The 21,720-nt window shown below is 44.3% G+C and overlaps 1 protein-coding gene across 3 annotated transcripts in view; it reads right to left on the bottom strand.

Moving 5' to 3' along the window:
- LOC122553388 (acetyl-coenzyme A synthetase 2-like, mitochondrial) overlaps window positions 1–21,720 on the bottom strand; it is a 77,100-nt gene that overhangs the window by 10,238 nt on the left and 45,142 nt on the right. For 2 of the 3 annotated variants that reach the window (XM_043697090.1, XM_043697092.1), the window contains exons 7-11: window positions 17,087–17,224; window positions 13,337–13,429; window positions 7,556–7,668; window positions 6,655–6,781; window positions 624–751 (exon numbers count right to left, since the gene is read on the bottom strand). In XM_043697090.1, coding sequence (XP_043553025.1) covers window positions 624–751; window positions 6,655–6,781; window positions 7,556–7,668; window positions 13,337–13,429; window positions 17,087–17,224 — 599 coding nt within the window. The remainder of the gene's footprint in view (window positions 1–623; window positions 752–6,654; window positions 6,782–7,555; window positions 7,669–13,336; window positions 13,430–17,086; window positions 17,225–21,720) is intronic. The other variant, XM_043697093.1, reaches the window with a different exon arrangement.

Raw genomic sequence — 21,720 nt, 5'->3', positions numbered from 1 at the left:
TACATACATATCAAGGATACATCGTATCTGTTCCTTGAAAAAGTTCAACATTTCCACGACATCCTTCCCCGACAACCTATGCTCCCAACTTATGCTCCTCAGATCCTGTCTTACAGCATCGTAATTACCCTTCCCCCAATTGTAAAACCTACCCTGTTGCACGCACCTATCTCTCTCCATAACCAAGGTGAAAGTCACAGAATTGTGGTCACCATCACCCCTACCCTTAGTCTACATTTCCCCTGACTAATGCATCTAGCCTACGCATCCCTGAACAGTATGGGCAATTTAGCACAGCCAATTCACCTAACCTGCTAATCTTTGAATGGAGGTGGCAATAAGAAAAAGGTAGCAATAAACATAACTGTGGAATGTTGTAAAAACTCAACTGGTTCACCTATGTCCCTGACCCAGTTTCTATAAGAGTTACTGCCTCTCATCAATCAATGTGGGTTAACTCTCAAATTCCCTTGAAGTGGTCAAGTAAGCTGATATCAAATAAGCACATCATCATCATCATCAGAGCACCCATAGATATTGAAATTAGGGCCTCAGTAGGGCACACTTCCTGATGATTCAAAAAAAATCTACAGTAATAGCTTTAATTCTTTCATTTCACTTACCACTGCACCTTCAATTTCAGCAGTGCCCAGCCTATGACCACTGATGTTGATAACATCATCCAACCTTCCTGTGATCTGGTAATGTCCCTCTTCAGATCTGTATGCTCCATCTCCAGTGAAGAAATGGTCTGCAAAAAACAGAAGAAGGAACTGCATTAGAAATCCTTTTTATACTTTTGGTCAGACTCATTGCTTCTTCTCCTCTCAGGAGAAAGTGAGGTCTGCAGATGCTGGAGATCAGAGCTGAAAATGTGTTGCTGGAAAAGCGCAGCAAGTCAGGCAGCATCCAGGGAACAGGAGAATCGACGTTTCGGGCATAAGCCCTTCTTCAGGAAAGAAGGAGAGCATAAGCCCTTCAGCAGGAGAGTCAGCATTTCAGATGTAAGCCCGTCATCAGGAATATTGCGGGGGAGAGAGCTGAGAAATAAATACGAGGGTGGGTCGGGGTGGGGGTGGGGCTGGGACTGGGGTGAGGAAGGTAGGTGGGAATGCAATAGGTGGGTGCAGGTGGAGGTTGATGGTGATAGGTCGGTGGAGAGCACTGAGTGAATAGGTGGGAAGGAAGATGGACAGGACAGGCCAAGAGGGTGGTGCCGAGTTGGAGGGTTGGATCTGGGATGGGGTTGGGGGATGGGGTGGGGGGAGGCGAGATTTGGAAACTGGTGAAGTCAACATTGATGCCGTGTAGTTGTAGGATCCTGAGGCAGGAGATGAGGTGTTCTTCCTCCAGTTGACTTTCATCTGTGAAAAGAAATCAAAGTTAATGTTTCGGGTCCAGTCACCGGATCCAAACCATTAACTTTGATTTCTCTGCACAGATGCTGCCAGACCAGCTGAGCTTTTCCAGCAACTTTTGTTTTTGTTTCTTAACTGGGAAGACTGTTTGTGCAAGGAACCTTTAATTGAGTTCAGGCAATGACTTTGTGTTAAAACTCTCATGCTTGTTTTCAAACCTCTCCCTAGCCGTGTCCCTCCCTATCTTTGAAGCTAAATCAGATCTTCCAACCCTTCTCTTATTTTTGCCCTCTGCAGCATTCCCAATCTTCACTGTCCCACCACAGGCAGTGATGGCCTAAGCCACTGAAGTTCTTTTACTTAGATATCTGCTTCTCTATCCACTTTGAAGCCGTTCCCTGAGTTCCTCTTATTGGTTATTGGTCACCTGATAGCTACGTATCTGGCTCATTGTCAAATCTTGTTTGCTAATAGGTAGGCAAAACACATTGGAACCTTCTGCCATGTCAAAGGCACTACATAAATGCAAGAAGGTTAGCCACAGCTCAGTGGTTAGCACTGTTGCTACTGATTTTTAAACGTCATGAGTTCAAACCTTACTCTGAAAATTAAAGGGATCCTGTTTGTAGTGGTTATATCCCTACATCTACGCTAGAAGGCCTTGATTTAATTCCCACCTGCTGTGGACGTGTGACATACATGATGTAAAGAATATACGTTGGGCTCTTGTGGTGAAATGGTAGTATCCCTACCTCTGAGACAGTAAACCTGGCTTCAAATCCTCCCTGAGGTGTATCACAATACATCTAAAATGGTTGGTTAACAATGTGTATAAATTCAAGGAGTTGTTATAGAGGATACTGTGAATTTTCTTTTAGTTCTTTCATGGGATGTGTGCATTGCTGACTAGGCCAGCGTTTGTTGCGCATCCCTCAGAAAGCAGTTAAGAGTTAACCATATTGGTGGCAGTCTGGAGTCACGTGTAGGCCAGATAAAGATGGCAGAATTCCTTTCCCGAAATGGCTGAACCAGATGGATTTTAAACATGATTGGTGATAGTTCCCCCAGGATGGGGGGAGTCCAAAACTAGAGGGCATAGGTTTAAGGTGAGAGGGTAAAGATTTAAAATGGACCTCCGGGCAACTTTTTCACTCAGAGGGTGGGGCATGTATAGAATGAGCTGCCAGAGGAGGAGGTGGAGACTGGTACAATTACAACATTTAAAAGGCATCTGGATGGGTAGATGAATAGGATGGGTTTAGAGGCTATGGGCTAAATGCTGGCAAATGGGACTCAATTAATTAAGGATCTCTGTTTGGCGTGGATAAGTTGGTCCGTAGGGTCTGTTTCCATGCAGTACATCTCTATGATTCTATGACTCTATGACACCAGCTTTAATCTCTAGGGTTTAACAAATTGAACTTAAATTCCACAAAATGCCATTGTAGGATTTGAACCCACTGTCCCAGAACATTACCCTGGGTCTCTAGATTGCTGAAGCAGTGACCATACATCCAACCCACTATCTCCCCTAAACATATCCCCTTTCCTTAAGGAGATGTCCACAGACACATGCCTGGAACTCTTGCTGTGACTGTTCAGCAGCTCAGCTAAGGTTGAGCATCATTGTTGAGAACTCAGCCAATGTACCAGCGATATTACAGTGCGGGATTTGGGAGGCTATACAAAATGCAGGGCTCTGCTGTCCAGCAGGAGGCAGTGGTTAGGGCTCACAATGGGGACCCTGAATTGATTTTTATCCTTTCCCCCGTCCATCTCATAGCCTTACTGTGAACCAGAAAACCCAGTATGTGTCAGGAATCAAACAGTGGGAACACACCAATCAATACTACAAACCAATGGCTCATGTGGTCAGTTCATCCAACAGGATCCACCTGGGTTCAATCACTTCCTGACAAACGCACTCTTTCTATCCCACTTTATCGGAAACTTTAAGGTTAAAATCGAATTTGAAACTGTTCAAAGGAATTTTGTTTCCAAAACGTGAACAGGAACGACAGACTCAACCCATAAATCTTCTTTCTTCAAATGCTCAGGGTCTGCAATGCACGAGGGTGGAGGAAGCAGATTCAATAGTGACATTCAAAAGGGATTTGGATAGTCATGTGAAGGTTATGGGGTAGGAGCAGGGGGAGTAGGGATAACAGGACTGCTCTTGGAAAGAGCTAGCACTAATTTGATGGGCTGAATGGCCTGCTGGCCTGCTGTACCAGCTGCTGATCCTAACGATTGGAAGTGCAAAACCAACACCAGTGGCTGTCCTGTGCACCTTACAGTCAGAAGATGATCCGACATGAATGTAATTCCTACACTTTTCGATAAATCAGACAATGACTAACACACATGAGCTTTGGAGACAGACAGCTGGCCTTGAGAGGAAAATATTAACAACATCAAATGACAGCTTCACTTTGTCAAATGGGCTTGTCATCTTCCAACTCGTCCGACATGATCCATCGAGACAAAGTACTCTGTCCAAATCCCACAGTTCAATTGTGGCTGACCCTTCACTGACACAGAGAAGGATCAAGAGGTCACAAATCTGGATAAATCATTCTGAAGCAAGTTGTTTAGACATTAGCTCACTGGATTGCCACAGGAGCTGTGGGTGTGTTTATCGATCTTCAATATCCTGTGCAGTTCCTTCTACCTCTCCCTTCCAGCTCCTACGGACAGCCATCTTCAGGATCTAACAGATAGCAGGCAATACTGCACTCTATCACACCCTATGTCACAACCTTTCTCTATTTTGTTTGACGTGGCTGGGTCATTGCTCCTTCCTCATTCCCCCAATGTTCTCATCTCTCAAACTTAACACAGGCAAGCTTTGGAACAATTCACCAGCAGCCAAGCCATACGTCATGGGGTTTATTGTGTAATCAGTAAAAGCTTTTTATTTATTCATTTATGGGATTTTGGCTGGGCTAACATTTATTGCCCGTCCCTAGTTGCCCTTGTGAAGGTGGTGGTGAGCTGCCTTCTTGAACCGCTGCAGTCCATTCTCTGTAGGTTAGCCCTCAGCGCCCTTACAGAGGGAATTCTAGGATCTTGACCCAGCAACAGTGAAGGAACGGGGATGTATTTCCAAGTCAGGATGGTGAGTGACTTGGAGGGGAACTTGCAGGAGGTGGTGTTCCCATCTGCAGCTCTTGTTCTTCAAGATGGAAATGGTCTTGGGTTTGGAAGATGCTGTCTAAGGAGCCTTGATAAATATGTGCAGTGAATCTTGAAGATGGTATCTTTATACTAATATCTGGATTGGGCAGGTTGTCTTGTGAGAAAAGATTGGACAGGCCAGTTTTGTACCTGCTGGAGCTTCAAACAGTAAGTGCCAACTTGATTGAAACATAAGTGTAGATGTGGAGAAGATGTCTTGTCTTGTGGGAGTATATGTGACGAGGGGTCACTGTTTAAAAATAAGGGGTCACATATTTAAAACTGAGGTGAGGTGAAATCCTTTTTCTCTGAGGGCCATGAGTCTTTGGAACTCTTTTCCTTGCTGAACGCTGGCAGGTGGGACTAGATTGGGTTGGGATATCTGGTTGGCATGGACGGGTTGGATCGAAGGGTCTGTTTCCATGCTGTACAGCTCTATGACTCTATGACTCTAAGTGCAGTCTTTGAATATTTTTAAGAGGTGGATATATTCTTGGTAAGAAAGGTTGTCAGGAATAGGAGGGAATGATGAATAGTCATATCAGCCACCATCTTACTGAAAGACGAAGCAGGTTTGAGGGGCCAAGTGGCCTACTCGTGCTCCTAATCTATGTCTTAATAATTTACAAAACAGAAGGTGGCCGTTTGGCCCATTGTGCTGTGTCTTTGAAAGATTTATCCAATGAGTTAGCATTGCTGCCTCACAGCACGAGGGGCCCGGGTTTGATTCCACCCTCGCTGCAACTGTCTGTGCGGAGTTTACACATTCTCCCCAAGTCTGTGCAGGTTCCCTCCCACAGTCCAATGTGCAGGTTAGTTGGATTGGCCATGCCAAATGCCATAGTGTGCTGGTTAGATGGATTAGCCATGGGATATAGAGGGTTACAGGAATAGGGTAGGGGCTGGCTCAGGATGGGATACTTTTCAGAGGGTCAGTGTGGACTTGATGGATCAAATGGCCTGCTTCCAAACTGGCAGGATTCTATGAGTCTCATTCCACATCTTACTGCAAATCATGCCTTTTTCAGTTAAACATTCAACTCCTTACTGTCAAATTTGACTCTATCACCTGTTCATTCAGTTAAAAATCACACAACACCAGGCTATAGTCCAACAAGTTTAATTGGAAGCACTAGCTTTCAGAGCACTGCTCCTTCATCAGGTGGTTGTGACCTGACGAAGGAGCAACGCTCCAAAATCTAATGCTTCCAATTAAACCTGTTGGACTATAACCTGGTGTTGTGTGACTTTTCATGCAGTGACATTACAACTCATAAACTTCCCTCAGAAATTAAGCCCCCTCTCACCCACCAACCTCACTGGATTCCTCTATCAATTTATCTTTAAAGCTGTTTCCACTGAGTATTGATCATCCCCCTTCCCCACCAGCGGATAAGGTCTCTCTTATCAAAGCTTTACTCTATCAAATCCCTTCACTTGGTGATAGTTTCTCCATCAAATCCCTTCACTGTGATAGTTATTCTATCAAATCCCTTCATCATTCAGAAGGCCTCCATTAATTCTCCCTCGAATATTCTCACACTAAGCAGAAAGATCCTGGTTTCTTCAGTCCCATCACACATAGCTGAAGGCCCCTCCATCCACACGGCCATTTTAGTAAGTTAAGGAAGAAGGTACAAACATTGGAGGTCATTTGGAAATGGTTCGCACAGCTGATTCCTGGGATGAAGGGCGTGTCATATGAGGAAAGGTTGAGCAGGTTGGGCCTACACTCATTAGTATTTAGAAGAATTAGATATGACCTTTTTGAAACATGTAAGATTCTGACATGGTAGATCTTTAGAGGATGGTTCTGTTCCTGGGGAAGGGGACACTGTTTAAGAATCAGGAGCTTAACATGGTGATGAGGAGGAATTCCATCTCAGAGGATGGTTCGTGTTTTGGAATTTCTTGTGAGCAATGGAGACTAGTTCCCTGAATATATTCAAGGTAGAGATAGGCAGATTATTGACTGACAAGGGAGTCAAAGACAAGCAAATAGAACTGAGGCCACATCAGATCAGTCATGATCATACTGAATGGTGGAGCAGGCTGGAGGGACTGAATGTTCTACTCTCTCTCCCAGTCCTCTTGGAATCAGTACAACACATCCACTCACTGGGGTAGGCTTTAAAATAGGTGTTCACAAATCGGTTGTGGTCATTGTAGATAGTCCGAGCCATCCCTGGCCATGGCTGTGCGATGCAGAGTGATCCGGAGATTGCGTTCCCCGTTAATCTCTGACCCTGGAACAGGCACAAAGCAGACGTCAATAGAATTCTGAAACCTAATCCAAGATCTGAGATTGAAACTACCGAGAGTGGCTGTGGAGAGCGATCAGAGATGGATTAATCCTCCGATGTCAAGAATGGGAACACAGATGTATCTGGATGAGAACATGAAAGAATGGGGAACTGGAAGATCTGCTAAAACACCACTGAGGCAGAGATGTAGCTCTCTGCCTGGGGTAGCTCATATCAGGTTTAAGCAGCAATACAGATTGTTTCAGCTGAAAGGCCTGTTTCTGTGCTGTGTATCCCAGATAATTCTCCATTGTGTAACTAATGGACTCCACTGGACCTTTAGCCACTGGGCTGTGGATGGAGCTGCCCCATTATCTATTGATGAGTGCAAAACATGGTATTCTCAGGGATAACTCACAGGCATGCTATTCCCACACTCTACCCTTGACCCGAACTGAAAAGGAAAATACTATGGCAGTTACACATCAAGTATCCCACATATTCCCATTGAATCCCAGCCAGATCCAACAGGTTAAAGTCTCATTCCAAATAGACTCTATTTCCAGCACAGAAAGAGGCCCTACAGCCCAACTCATCCATGCTGACCAATTTTCCTAACCTGAACGAGTCCCATGTGCCTGCGTTTGGCCCATATCCCTCTAAACTTTTCCTATGCCGGAGAAGGCACCCCCACCTCAGGCAAATCTTGCTACTTACTTCTCTCCACAGATAAAGATGAGGTGAAATAAAAGAAAAATATCAACATTTTCTAATTACATGCTCATTCATGAGTACTGGGTCGATTCCGAAGAAGGGTCTCATTGCCATAGCTGGGAGTATCTTGGCATCTCTATCTGCAGGCCGAGGAGCGATACAGATACCGCCAGTCTCTGAAACAAAGAACAACACAAACTCTCCTCATCAGTCAACTCACTATTCTGACTGGGAAATATATTGACATTTCTTTAGTGTCACTGCATCAAAATCCTGGAACTCCCACCACAGTGGCATTGTGGGTCCACCTACAGCACATGGACAGCAGCGGTTCAAGATGGCAACTTATCAACACCTTCTCATGGGCAACTAGGGACAGGCAATAAATGCTGGCCCAGCCAGAGATGCCTACATCCCATGAATTAATTTTAAGAAACAGATGGAGGGTCATTTCAGAATGGTAGGGAGTATTTGTGGTACTCTAAAATGGTGAGAACCTTCGACATGCACCATGTCAGAACATATATCAGATAAGCTTTGATGATGGCAAAGAAATGTTTCTCCATAGGAACTCACCATTTCCAGGGTACATGGACTTTAACCAACAGTTCCTCATCCCATTAGGCCAATCTCATTAACTCTCCAGCTTCAGAATTCTCACGGTGGGCCCTAAGGTTGTGGCTTGATTTTAGGTGTAGATAGAAGTCTGAATAAGTGGGTGGAAGAGTGTTATGTAAAGAAGGGGCTTTGCTTCATGGGGCATTGGTGCCACTATTGGGGAAAGAGGCAACAGTTCCACTGGGATGGACTTCACTTAAACCGAGCTGGGGCCAGCTTCTTGGTGAATCAAACACCAAGGGCAGAAGACCGGACTTTAAATAAAAGCTGGGTGAATTCAATAAAAGGTCAATTCAAAAGCAGCAAGGGAAATGTTGAGCACAGCAACATTTTTGGGTGTAAAATATAGACTAGGAAGGAGAAAGGAGAGCAACTACCAATCAGATGAAATCATTTTCATTTCATACGCACGATGAAGTTGTTGACTTGAGAGAACAAGACTGAACCTTAGGTAAAGCAGATACTTGGACAAAGAGAATGGGATGTTAGTGAATACAGTGAGATCAGGAGAAATTGGAAAAGTAGGGAGAGCTAAAATACATGACATTAGGTGACTGGCACATTTCTTCAACACGAATTGGCTTTAATGTGATTGAAGAATTTAGATTGTTATTTGTAGAACGCAAACTTTCCTAACCTGTATTGGCTATCAATCGATTGGTTTAAATGGTGCTGCTATTACCTGATTTTCTAATAACGCGGGATCAAACGGGAACAGAACTGTCGCGTTATAACAGAACAGACTAGCAGTTACAGAGACATGGTTACAAAGTGTCCAATGTTGGGGACTCAGTATTCCAGGATACTTAACTTTCAGAAGAAATGGGCAAAATGGAAATGGAGATGAGGTAACTCTGATAATAAAGAAGGGGATAAAGACAATAGAAAGAAAGGATCTCAGCTCAGAAAATCATGAATTAAAATCAAGTCTTTTTTTTAGATTACCTACAGTGTGGAAACAGGCCCTTTGGCCCAACAAGTCCACACCGACCCTCCGAACAGCAACCCACCCAGACCCATTCCCCTACACCTAACACTACGGGCAATTTAGCATGGCCAATTCATCTAACCTGCACGTTTTTGGACTGTGGGAGGAAACCGGAGGAAACCCACTCAGACACAGGGAGAATGTGCAAACTCCCCACAGACAGTTGCCTGAGGTGGGAATTGAACCCAGATCTCTGGCGTTGTGAGGCAGCAGTGCTAACCACTGTGCCACTGTGCTGCCCGTTTGGTTGGAGCTAAGAAATGGGAAATTGGTACAAGTTGTTTGTTGGCCCCCTAGCAGTGTGTAGAACAGAGTATAAACCAGCAAATCCAATCTGTCTGTAATAAGGGTAATACAGTAATCATGGGAGGCTTTAATAAACCAAAAATCCAAATTGACAGTAATAGTGTGGCAGATGGGTATATGGAATACAGCTATGTATAAAATTGTTTTCTGGATCACTATGTCAACGAAAGTCATTTTAGATCAAACACTGTGTGATAAGAAAGAATTAATGCATTGCTTTATACTAAAGAGATTCTAAGGGAAGAGTGACCATAATATATTGTAGACATTTCTCTGGGTATATAATATGATTAGAGGCAGAGACAGGTGAAACTATGATGGGTGTAACAAAATGCAGGAGACAAATCAATTATTTTGTGTCTGTTTTCACAGTTGAAGATTCAGAAATATTCTGGAAATAATGTGAAACCAAGGGTCCACCAAAAGCGAAGAACCTAAAGGGATTAGTATAAGTACTGGACAAACTACTTGAACTGAGTGCTAACAAGATGGATATGATATACTAGGACAGTATTTAATGGTGCTGGGGAGTCAGGAACAGGCCCAGGAAGACTAAGGGCTAAACCAGACCTTTTCTGGGATCAAGAGGACAGCTTCTGTGGTCAATCAGATACTGGCAGCTCTATTGCATAACAGCGCCACTGGGAAGGTAGTGGCTACTGCTGGTATGACTCCCATTTGAGGTCCACGAGCAAAATTGGATCCCATGCCTACAAGTGAAGGCGCTGTGTGGAACTGGGGGTGGGGAGGAGATTATGGAGAGGGGACAGGGCAGAGAGTGGTTCACAACCAGCTACCCACTTCCTGATGCCGAAGTGTTCTGAAGAAGGATTACTGGATCCGAAATATTAACTCTGCTTTCTCTCCAGAAATGCTGCTAGACTCCTGAGTTTTTCCAGCAATTTCTGTTTTTCTTCCTGGGTCCCCTTTGAAATCTTTTGAGTGAGGGCGTGTCCCCGGTATGCCAGCCAGCAAATAACAACTTCCACCTAGAAGAACAGGAGCAGCAATACACAGGAACACCACCATCTGCAAATTTCTGTCTGAGCCACTCTGTGATCCGACTTGGAAATATACCACCGTTCCTTCACTGTCACTGGGTCAAAATCCTGGAATTCCATCCGTTAACATTGCTGCTGATGTCCCAACATGGGTCTGCACAGTTTCAAGATGGAAACTCAACTCCACCATCTGGATGGTAAAAACAATGACTGCAGATGCTGGAAACCAGATTCTGGATCAGTGGTGCTGGAAGAGCACAGCAATTCAGGCAGCATCCGAGGATGATGAAGGGCTTTTGCCCGAAACGTCGATTTTGCCTGTCCTCGGATGCTGCCTGAATTGCTGTGCTCTTCCAGCACCACTGATCCAGAATCCACCATCTGGAGTTGCCCCGAATAAGAAAGCAAATGAAAACCCACACGGATTTGCTTGTTGTGCTCCCCACTTTAGGCAGTAAGTACCATTTCTCAGACCCTTCTTCTTCCAAGAAACCTGTCAGACAATTTTCCTCAAGGGCAATGCCCCTTTAAGGCCAGAGCCTTCAGTGACAGGGACAGCTGCTTGGGACAGCTGCTGTGGTTTCTGATCTCAGCACAGAACCCTCCCCCCCCCCCCTCCCCCCCCCTCCCCCCACTCCTTACCCTGTGACCGACTGCAGCATTTTATAGCAGTGTTTGTGTATCTCTCGATGCATTTCCGTTCAATGTTCCCAGATATTGTGCCAAGCTGAAAGATGCTCATAATTATTTATTGGGCAAAGAGCCTCAGGACAGTTCCCATCACTGCTTTAGTATTATTAATACATGAATAGTTCCCCCTGCCTAACAGTCACACAAATGAACAGAAACCCATACATGGAATTCACACACACACACACTGACCTGATGAAGGAGCAGCGCTCTGAAAGCTTGTGATTTCAAATAAACCTGTTGGTGTCGTGTGACTTCTGACTTTGAATTGTGTCGGAACTCAAGGTGTTAGGAGATCACACTCAATATTTTCAGGAGTACAGACTACAGAGCACTCAATTCCCACATTACAGCAAGATATCAACAGGAGAAAGAACTGAGGTGGGAAAGAATAAAAGTTGAACTTTTGAGACAGATTCAGACATTGAATTTACTCCCTTAGGTATCTGTTTTAATTTTATATTTCAGCTTTTAAGTTATACCTTTTTTTTAAATCATGTAATCCTCCAGGAACCCATTCTAGAGAACAGGACTCACTTCATTCAAAAGTGACCAGTTTCACAACTAATTGGAGTTCAGCACTGGCAGATGATTGGAGCAGGGTTTGAATGGCTTTCTCTTGCTTTGATGTTTTTGAGCACCAATAGGTGCCTCTCAAACAGTTACCTCATCGCAGCCTCCAAGCAGTCTGAGCTTAGTTGAGGTATCACTTGGGTTTCAAATGGGATGATTGAAATACGTTGTCATTTAGAACTGTAGAAACCATCATCTCTACAACTGCCTAGCATGTTGTAAAAGCGACTGCACTGCAAACATTTACTTAATAGCTGTCAAAAGAGCTTTAAATGCAATTTTTTTTTTCATTCTAAAGCTGTGCCCTTAGCCAAGCTGTTCCAGTACAGCTGTAACACTGACATCTATCCAACAATGTGGCAAATTGCCTATGTATGTCCAGGAAGGACAAATCCAACCTGGCCAATTACCACCCCATCAGTCTACTCTTAATCATCAGTAAAGTTGGCATCAACAGTGCTATCAAGCAACACCAGCTCAGCAATAACCTGCTCGGTGATGCCCAGTTTGGGTTCTGCCAGGGCCACTCAGCTCCTGACCTCATTACAACCTTGGTTAAAACACCAGAAGAGCTGAATTCCAGAGGGTGAGGTGAGAGTGACAGCCCTTAATACAAGGCTGTATTTGACCGAGTGTGACATCAAGAAGCCCTCGCAAGGCTGGAATCAATGGGCATCAGGGGGAAAACTCTCTGCTGGTTAGAGTCATACTTGGCGCATAGAAACATGTTATCACTGTTAGAGGTCAATCATCTCAGCTCCAGGACATCTCTGCAAAAGTTCCTCAGGGTAGTGTCCTAGGCCGAATCATCTTCAGCTGCTTCATCAATGACCTTCCCTCCATCATAAGGTCAGAGGTGGGGATGTTCACCGACAATTGCACCATGTTCAGCACCTTTAGCCACTCCTCAGACAATGAAACAGTCCATTTCAAATGCAACAAGATCTGGACAACATTGAGGTTTGGCCGACAGTCAGGCCTCAATGTTAAACAACGTATGTACTTAATAGCTGTCAAAAGAGCTTTAAATGCAATTTTTTTTTTCATTCTAACGCTGTGCCCTTAGCCAAGCTGTTCCAGTACAGCTGTAACACTGACATCTACCCAACAATGTGGGCTTATGCCCGAAACGTCGATTCTCCTGTTCCCTGGATGCTGCCTGACCTGCTGCGCTTTTCCAGCAACACATCTCCGGCTCTGATCTCCAGCATCTGCAGACCTCACTTTCTCCTCAACGTATGTACTGGACAATGGGTATCACTTGGTAACAATGCCGACGGACTGGCTTTGTCTGCAGTGTTTATTTTCTTTCATGGGGGTGTAGCCATCCCTGACAAGCCAGCATTCATTGTCTATCGTGAATTATTGTTGAACTAAGTGGCTTGACAGGCCGTTTCAGGGTGGGCAGGAGTCACATGTAAGCCAGACTGGGGAGGGACGGCAGATTTCCTTCTCTAAAAGATAGTAGTGAACCAGATGAATTTTTACCAACAGTCAATGATACTTTCATGGTCACCGTGACGCAGACCAGCTACGTATTCCAGATTTTAGAAAGTGAATTTCAATTCTACCAGCTGCCATAGTGGTATTTGAACCCGTGATCCCAGAATTTTAGCATGGCCCACTGATTACCCATCCAGTGACAGGACCAGTACGTAACTGTCTTACCTGTCTGCCACCAAGTATCCACCACTGGGCATTTGCCATCCCCAACAACTCTATAATACCAGTCCCATGCCTCAGGGTTGATGGGCTCTCCAACTGAAAAATCAAAAGTCAGACAGAATGAGATAGTTAATTTTATTCACTCCCAAATTAATATAATCACAGAATCCCCACAGCGTAGAAGCAGGTCATTCAGCCCATTGAGTCAACACCGACACTTCAAATACCATGCCCCCTGCCCTATCCCTGTAACCCTGCATTTCCCATGGTTAACCCAGCTAGCCCATACATCCCTGGTCACTATGGGGCAATTTAGCATGGCCACTCCAGCTAACCTGCACATCTTTGGATTGTGGCAGGAAACTGGAGCATCCAGAGGGAGCCCATAGAGACACAAGGAGAATGTGCAAATTCCACACAGACAGTAGCTTGAGGGGGGAATCGAATCTGGGTCCCTGGCGCTGTGAGACAGCAGTGGTAACCACCGAGGCACTGTGCCACCTGACATCTTAACCGAGAGCCTGAACGTAGAACACTGGTTAGGCCTCAGCGGGAATATTGTGCCCAGTTCTGTCCCTTAGGCTTTAGAAAGGATGGCGAGGTCTTGAGGGGGTTCTGAAGGAGACTTACTAGTTTGTAACCAGGGGTGAAGGACTTCAGTTGTCTGATGAGACATTAGAATCTGCAGTTTGTCTCTATTAAGCAGAGATCGTTTGGGGAGACCGTCAATGATGCCGTCTTTGTGTGGATCCACAGGAAATGGGTGAGATACTAAACAAATATTTTGTGTCAGTATTTACTGCGGAGAAGAATATGGAAGTTAGGGAACATGGGGAAATAAACAGTGAAGGCTTGAAAAGTGTCTATATTACAGGGCAAGGGGTACTGCAGGTCTAAAATCCCCAGAATCTGATCAAATGTTTCCCAGAAGCTAGGGAAGAGATTGCTGAGCCCCTTGCTGAAATATTTGCATCATTGACAGTTAGGGGTGAGGTGTCAGAAGGCTAGAGGGTGCCTAGTGTGGTGCCATTATTGAAGGAAGGTGGTAAGGAAAAGCTAGGGAACTCTAGACCGGTGAGCCTGATATCAGTGATGGGTAAGTTGTTGGAGGGGATCCTGACGGACAGGATTTACATGCATTTGGAAAGGCACGGACTGATTAGGGATAGGCAACATGGCTTTGTGTGTGGAAAATTATGTCTCACTAACTTGATTGAGTTTTTTGAAGAAGTACCAAAGAACATGGATGAAGGCAGAATGGACTTCAGCAAAGCATTCAATAGGGTTCCGCATGGTAGACTGGATGGCAAGGTTAGATCACATGGGATCCAGGGAAACTAGCCATTGGGATACAAAATTGGCTTGAATGTAGAAGACAGGGTGTGGTGGTACAGGGTTGTTTTTCAGACTGGAGGCCTGTGACCAGCGGTGTGCCGCAAAGATCAGTGCTGGGCCCACTGCTTTGGATACGAATTTCAGAGGTATCATTAGTGAATTTGCAGATGACACTAAAATTGAACAACAAAGAAGGTTACCTCAGAGTTAAATGGGACCTTAATCAGATAGGCCAACGGGCTGAGGAGTGACAGATAGAGATTAATTTAGATAAATGTGAGGTGCTGCATTTTGGTAAGGCAAACCAGGGCAGGACTTACACAGTTAATGGTAGGGCAGTGGGCAGTGTTGCTGAACAGGACCCATGGGTACAAGTGCTTAGTTCTGTGAACGTGGAGTCACAGGCAGACAGGGTGGTGAAGAAGGCATTTGGCATGCTTGCCTTTGTTCATCAGTACATTGGGTATAGGAGTTGGGATGCCATATTGCGATTGTACAGGACATTGGTGAGGCCACATTTAGAATACTGTGTTCAATTCTGGTCTCCATGCTATAGGAAAGATGTTATTAAACTTGAAAGGGTTCAGAAAAGATTTACAAGGATATTGCTGGGGTTGGAGAGTTTGAGCTGCAGGGAGTGGGTGAATAAGCTGGGGTTGTTTTCTCTAGAGCATCGGAGGCTGAGGGGTGACCTTACAGAGGTTTATAAAATCCTAAGAGTCATGGATGGGGCGAATAGCCATGGTCTTTTCCCTGGGGTGGGGGAGGGCATGGGTTTAAGGTGAGAGGAGAAAGTTTTAAAAGGGACATGAGGGGCAACTTTTTCTTGCAGAGGGTGGAATGAGCTGTTGGAGGAAGTGGTGGAGACTGGTACAATTGAAACATTTAAAAGGCATCTGGATGGGTAGCTGCATAGGAAGGGTTTGGAGGGATATGGGCTAAATGCCGCTAAATGAGACTAGATCAGTTTAAATTATCTGGCTGGCATGGACAAAGGGTCTATTTCCATGCTGTACAACTCTATGACTCTACGAGGGAGGTTTTGATTAAGTAAGAAATGAGAAACTCTTGCCATTGTCAGTTCCAGTAACCAGAGGATACAAAGATTTAAAGCAATAGGGTTGGAGGATTTGAGCTACAGGGAGAGGTTGAACAGGCTGGGGCTGTTTTCCCTGGAGCGTCAGAGGCTGAGGGGTTACCTTATAGAGGTTTACAAAATTATGAGGGGCATGGATAGGGCAAATAGGCAAAGCCTTTTCCATGGGGTCGGGGAGTCCAGAACTAGAGGGCATAGGTTTAGGGTGAGAGGGGAAAGATATAAAAGAAACCTATGGGGCAACATTTTCACACAGAGGGTGGTATGGGTATGGGATGAGCTGCCAGATGAAGTGGTGGAGGCTGGTACAATTGCAACATTTAAAAGGCATTTGGATGGGTATATCAATAGGAAGGGTTTGGAGGAATATGGGCGGGGTGCTGGCAGATGGGACTAGATTGGGTTGGGATATCTGGTTGGCATGGACAGGTTGGACCGAAGGGTCTGTTTCCATGCTCTACATCTCTATGGCTCTAATTGTCAAAGTAGCCAAGAGAGGATAGAATATAAGAACGCAGGAGCAGAGATTGGCCATTCAGATCTGCCAATGGCTGTTCATCCACCTCAACACCTTTGTCCCACATTGTCAATGTATCCCTTTGATGTCATTAAGAAATAGAGATTTATCAATCTCCATTTTAAACATACTCATGACTGAGTTTCCACACCGTTCTAGGTTCGAGAATTCTGAAGATAAGCAGCCTCACAATGAAGAGTGTTGATGGTTGATACAGTGAGTTGTTGTGATGTGTTACTGACTAAAAGACTACTGGAATCAATGGCAACTTTTAAAAGAGTATTGGAATGGAAGATTGAAATGGAAGAAAAATCTGTAAGATCATGGGGAATTAGCAGGGGAGGAGGACTGATCTGGAATGCTTTCAAAGACCTAGCACAGGGAAATGGGCCAAATTGCCTCCTTCTATGTTATGTTATTCTCTGGCTCATTGTCCAACTGGGGATCAGCTTCCTAGAAGGTGCTATAGCCCTCAGTCATAATGTCAATGCCTGAGCTCACTACCATACTGAGTGAGGAAGTGACTGACATTTTGCCAATAATTCTAGTCAGGGTACGGGAGAGAGCAGTTATCTCCTGCCATGTCAAATGATCTTCTGTCCATCTGCACGTATCCAGAGGGACAGGACTGACAAAGTAATCCACCAGCAGACAGCTCCTCTGCCGATGAGCTATGCATGAGACCAGCTGAATGGGGAAAGGCATGTGTTGGCATCTTGGCCTCTTTTCAGAGCAGGGTAGTATTCACCAGGGCTCCAATGACCAGGCACAGCCTTCTCTCACACAGCACATGTTGTGTACTGACCTGTGCCCAGCATTTTCAGAGAAGACCGGTCATGTGACTTCACCCAGGTATCTCCATACTTCAGCAGGAGTCGAATTGCAGTGGGCGCTCCATAGAACTGGTTGACCTTTAACCTTTCAACCATCTCCCAGTAACGACCTACGCAGGGGACAGGTGCAGAGCAAAAGAACCAAGCTTCATTTGTATGTCTTGACAGTGACTGCTTTTCAGGCTATTCAATTATGGGAGGATCACCTACTGGATGGAAACCTTTACTACTTTGTGAAGGACTTTGGAAATATTTTTCAACATCGAAGAAACTACAGGAATATAAGTTGTCATTGGTTACTGTTCTGGATTATGCACTGAGACAAGAGAATGTCAAGACCTCTCTACAGTTGCCCCATGACAATACAACTAACTCCACACGACACAGGAAGTGTGTCTAAAACATTCTGGTGGATGTATTCTTTTGTTTTACTTTTGCTCCTGGACGTTATGTAAAAGGTGCTATTTGATTCGGAGATGCCGGTGTTGGACTGGGCTTACAAAGTTAAAAATCACACGACGCCAGGTTATAGTCCAATGGGCTTAATTGGAAGCACTAGCTTTTGGAGCACCGCTCCTTCATCAGGTGGTTGTGGAGGACACATTTGTAAGACACAGAATTTATAGCAAAAGTTTACAGTGTGATGTAGCTGAAATTATACATTAAAAAATACCTTGATTGTTTGTTGAGCCTCTCATCTGTTAGAATGACCATGATAGCTTCACCTCTTTCATATGTAAATCACAAAACTTTTTTTTAAAAAAGTTACATTCTCAGGTTAACCTGAGAATAAAAGAAGTGAAACTAACATGGTCATTCTTACAGATGAGAGACTTAACAAACAATCTAGGTATTTTTTAATGTATAATTTCAGCTACATCACACTGTAAACTTTTGCTATAAATTCTGTGTCTTACAAATGTGTCTTCCACAACCACCTGATGAAGGAGTGGCGCTCCGAAAGCTAGTGCTTAAACCTGTTGGACTATAACCTAGTGTTGTGTGATTTTAAACTTGTAGCGATCTGAATGTTGTGTTGGGGGTCAGTTACACATCTGACAGACGCAGTGCAGGGCCGGTTTGAAGTTATTTAGTGCACGGATAGCGAGATGAGGGTAAGAGAAGACAGCTAGAAACCACTGGCAGCATTTGGAGCAAATGTCCCAAATGCCAATCAGCAGAAGACTGATTCCCTCAAGCAATGACCCGTACGATAATAACTGGGGCCCAACCAGCAACAGAGTGTAGGGATCACTAAATAATAAAAGGCTAAAATCCACCTAGTTCACCTCTCAGTATCCTGCTGTTTACATAAAATTATTGAATTATTGTAGCAATTCATCTCTATCAATTCGAACCAGATGGGGAGATTTAGGAGCCATAGCCATTCCCTTCTAAGCAATGCTAAGCTATGCATGTGTTCTGAATTAATCATAGACGACATCTGTAACTCGTCAAATAAAAACCGAAAGAACTGCAGATGCTGTAAATCAGAAACAAAATTGCTGGAAAAGCTCAGCAGGTCAGGCAGCTCTCCAAACGCTAGTGTTTCCAAATAAACCTGCTGGACTATAACCTGGTGTTGTGTGATTTTTAACTTTGTCCACCCCAGTCCAACACTGGCACCTCCACATCATTAAATGGGCAATCCCTTCTTCTGAGATGGCACCCTCTGGTGCTAGACCGTCCTACAAGGGAAAACAACTCTGCTGTATCCAATGTGAATTAGCATTGACTTCCCACAGATTCTCCAGAGTACCAAAGCATCTCTTCAGGATCAGGAGGTCCCTTGGTTCTAATGTTCAGCACAAGAGGAGAAACAGTAATTCATGGTTGCCAAGGTTGGAGGATTTGAGCTGTAGGGAGAGGCTGACTAGGCTGGGGCTGTTTTCCCCAGAGCATCGGGGGCAGAGGGGTGTTCTTATAGAGGTTTATAAAATCATGAGGGGCGTGGATAGAGTCAATGGAGAAAGTCTTTTCCCTGGGGTGGGAGAGTCCAGAACTAGAGGGCGTAGGTTTAGGGTGAGAGGGGAGAGATATAAAAGAGATCTCTGGGGCAACATTTTCACACCGAGGGTTGTGCGTGTATGGAGTGAGCTGCCAGAGGAAGTAGTGGAGGCTGGTACAATTGCAGCATTTAAAACACATCTGGATGGGTATATGAATAGGAAGAGTTTAGAGGGATATGGGCCAAGTGCTAGCAAATGGGACTAAATTAGGTTGGGATATCTGGTCAGCTTGGACGAATTGGACAAAAGGGTCTGTTTCCGTGCTGTACATCTCTATGACTCTATGAACTAGTTGTTAACCTGATGAATTACACTTTGACAAACAAGGAATTAAAGGTGAACTAGAAAGTGATATTGGGCCCATGCCCTTATAAAGACTAGGTCTGAAAACACAGGTCCCAACAACAGGAAGATCCTAGCAGTTCCTAGGTGAAAGAGAATGGAAACCTCTGCTATAGTTTCTAACAAAACACTATTGTCTTGAAAGTCTGCCATTTTCAGTAATCGATCTTGTGAACCATATCTAGCTATTTAGCTTACTCCCGAAATGATTCATTTTAAAAAATACTTGTTCGTGGGATTGGGTATCGAGGGACAGCCCAATATTTGATGCCGTGGAGAAATGTAACATTTTTCGATGTTATTTTAACTGAAATGTTAACTTGTGTTGAAAGAGTGGACAGAATGATAACTAAGAGCACAAGAGGTTATTCCTAGACCCTAGAAAGGTACAGACGCAAAAGTCAATAAACACGTTTATAATTATGTTAATCAATTACCACAATGTACATAATATTGTGGTTCTTGGTCGAGCTCAGAGGACCTGAATTTTGTTCCACTAATAAACAAGATAGTGATTGGAACACAAATTACTCCCCTGCAACTTCCTCTTGATTTATGAATAACCCCTCATGCTATGATCACACTCCCTGACTTCAGAATCACTGACTCCATTCAGACTACCCTCTACACCCAGCACAAGTAGATTTATTGTTCACCTGGAACTGAGGTGTTTCCTCACTCAAGTCAGAAGCTACAGCAAGAAACATCTACATAAAGGAAAATGAACTATTTCAACATGCCAGAGAGTGAGCCAAACAATTAGAGACACTGGGGTAGATTGCCTGATCCCTCAAGATCGCTCCCCCCATTCGAGACCTGGAGAGGAGGCTGGCACAGTGAAGAAAGTCCTGGAGAAAATGTATCTTGGAGCTGCTGAGACCCAGTGCTGGAGGCTTAGAGCAGAGTGGGGAGTATTGTTGGACTGGGATCTGGTGACGGCAGTTAGACCACATGTGGAAGACCCTGCGCTCAGCTACTGCAATGCAATCTTTATGTGTAATTGATTATCCAACTGTAATGTCTATCTTTTTAACTATGTCTTATTTCTAACTTATGCTTTGAACACTGTAAAGTAATGCAACTACCTTGCCTTTTTATTCCTCTTTTGTATCTAAAGTTTGTAACTAGGTACTGTACCTAAGATGGCGCCATAAGAGGTGACATTGTAAAACTTGTGTACATGTGACAATAAAGAATATTCTATATTCAATAAGATCATGGCTAATCTGATTACTCCATATTCCCACCTACAGACAATAACCTTTGACCTTTACTTGTCAATAGTCTGCCTTAGCTGAAAATGTGTTGCTCGAAAAGCGCAGCAGGTCAGTTCTGTGGATGAAGAACAGTAGAGGTCCTTTGCAAGTCTGTGAGAGTCTGCCTTAATAATACCAAAAGACTCTGTTTTCACTTCCTCTTGAGGCAAAAGAGTCTTGACCCTCTGAGAAAAACATTTCTCCTCATCACTGTCTTAAATGGATGGCCATTTTATTTTTAAACTGTGACGGCCTAGTTCTAGGTTCTTCCAGAAGGGGAAGACCTCCTCTCCATATCCATCCTGTCATGACCCCCTCGGGAGGTTCATGCTTCTAACCCTTCTAAACTCCACAGGGTGTAAGCCTAGCTCCCCAACCTTTCCTCATGAGGCAACTGGCCCCTCCCTTTCCAGGTATTAGTCTGGAACTACTTCCAACACAATTACATACTTCCCTAAAGATGGAGAGCAAATGTGTCAAAAGAAACTCACTAGTCTGTGCAGCTCCATTACTAACAGTGAGTGTAGAGCTCCTGAATGCCTGGTACAAACTTGGTTTCTCAACCGTTCGGGTTCTATGTTCATTACGTTGTGATGGTTGAACTGATAAGACTGCCATCAACCACTCTCTTCCATTAATGCTTATGGAGACTGGTGAAAAGTGTGACTGAGTCACATAGAACTTGACTTTGGGCCATCAACTTATACACTTAATGGTAAGGTCTGAGAGAGTGTTGCTGAACAAAGACACCTGGGAGTGCAGGTTCATAGCTCTTTGAAAGTGGAGTTGCAGGTAAATAGGATAGTGAAGAAGGCGTTTGGTATGCTTTGCTTTATTGGTCAGAGTATTGAGTACAGGAATTGGGAGGTCATGTTGCAGCTGTACAGGACATTGGTTAGGCCACTGTTGGAATATTGCGTGCAATTCTGGTCTCCTTCCTATCGGAAAGATGTTGTGAAACTTGAAAGGGTTCAGAAAAGATTTACAAGGATGTTGCCA

Source organism: Chiloscyllium plagiosum, chromosome 10 (assembly GCF_004010195.1).
Source record: "Chiloscyllium plagiosum isolate BGI_BamShark_2017 chromosome 10, ASM401019v2, whole genome shotgun sequence".
NCBI classification, from domain to species: domain Eukaryota; kingdom Metazoa; phylum Chordata; class Chondrichthyes; order Orectolobiformes; family Hemiscylliidae; genus Chiloscyllium; species Chiloscyllium plagiosum.
Note: the sequence above shows the minus strand (reverse complement) of the source record. Positions and strands in the feature narration are given on the sequence as shown.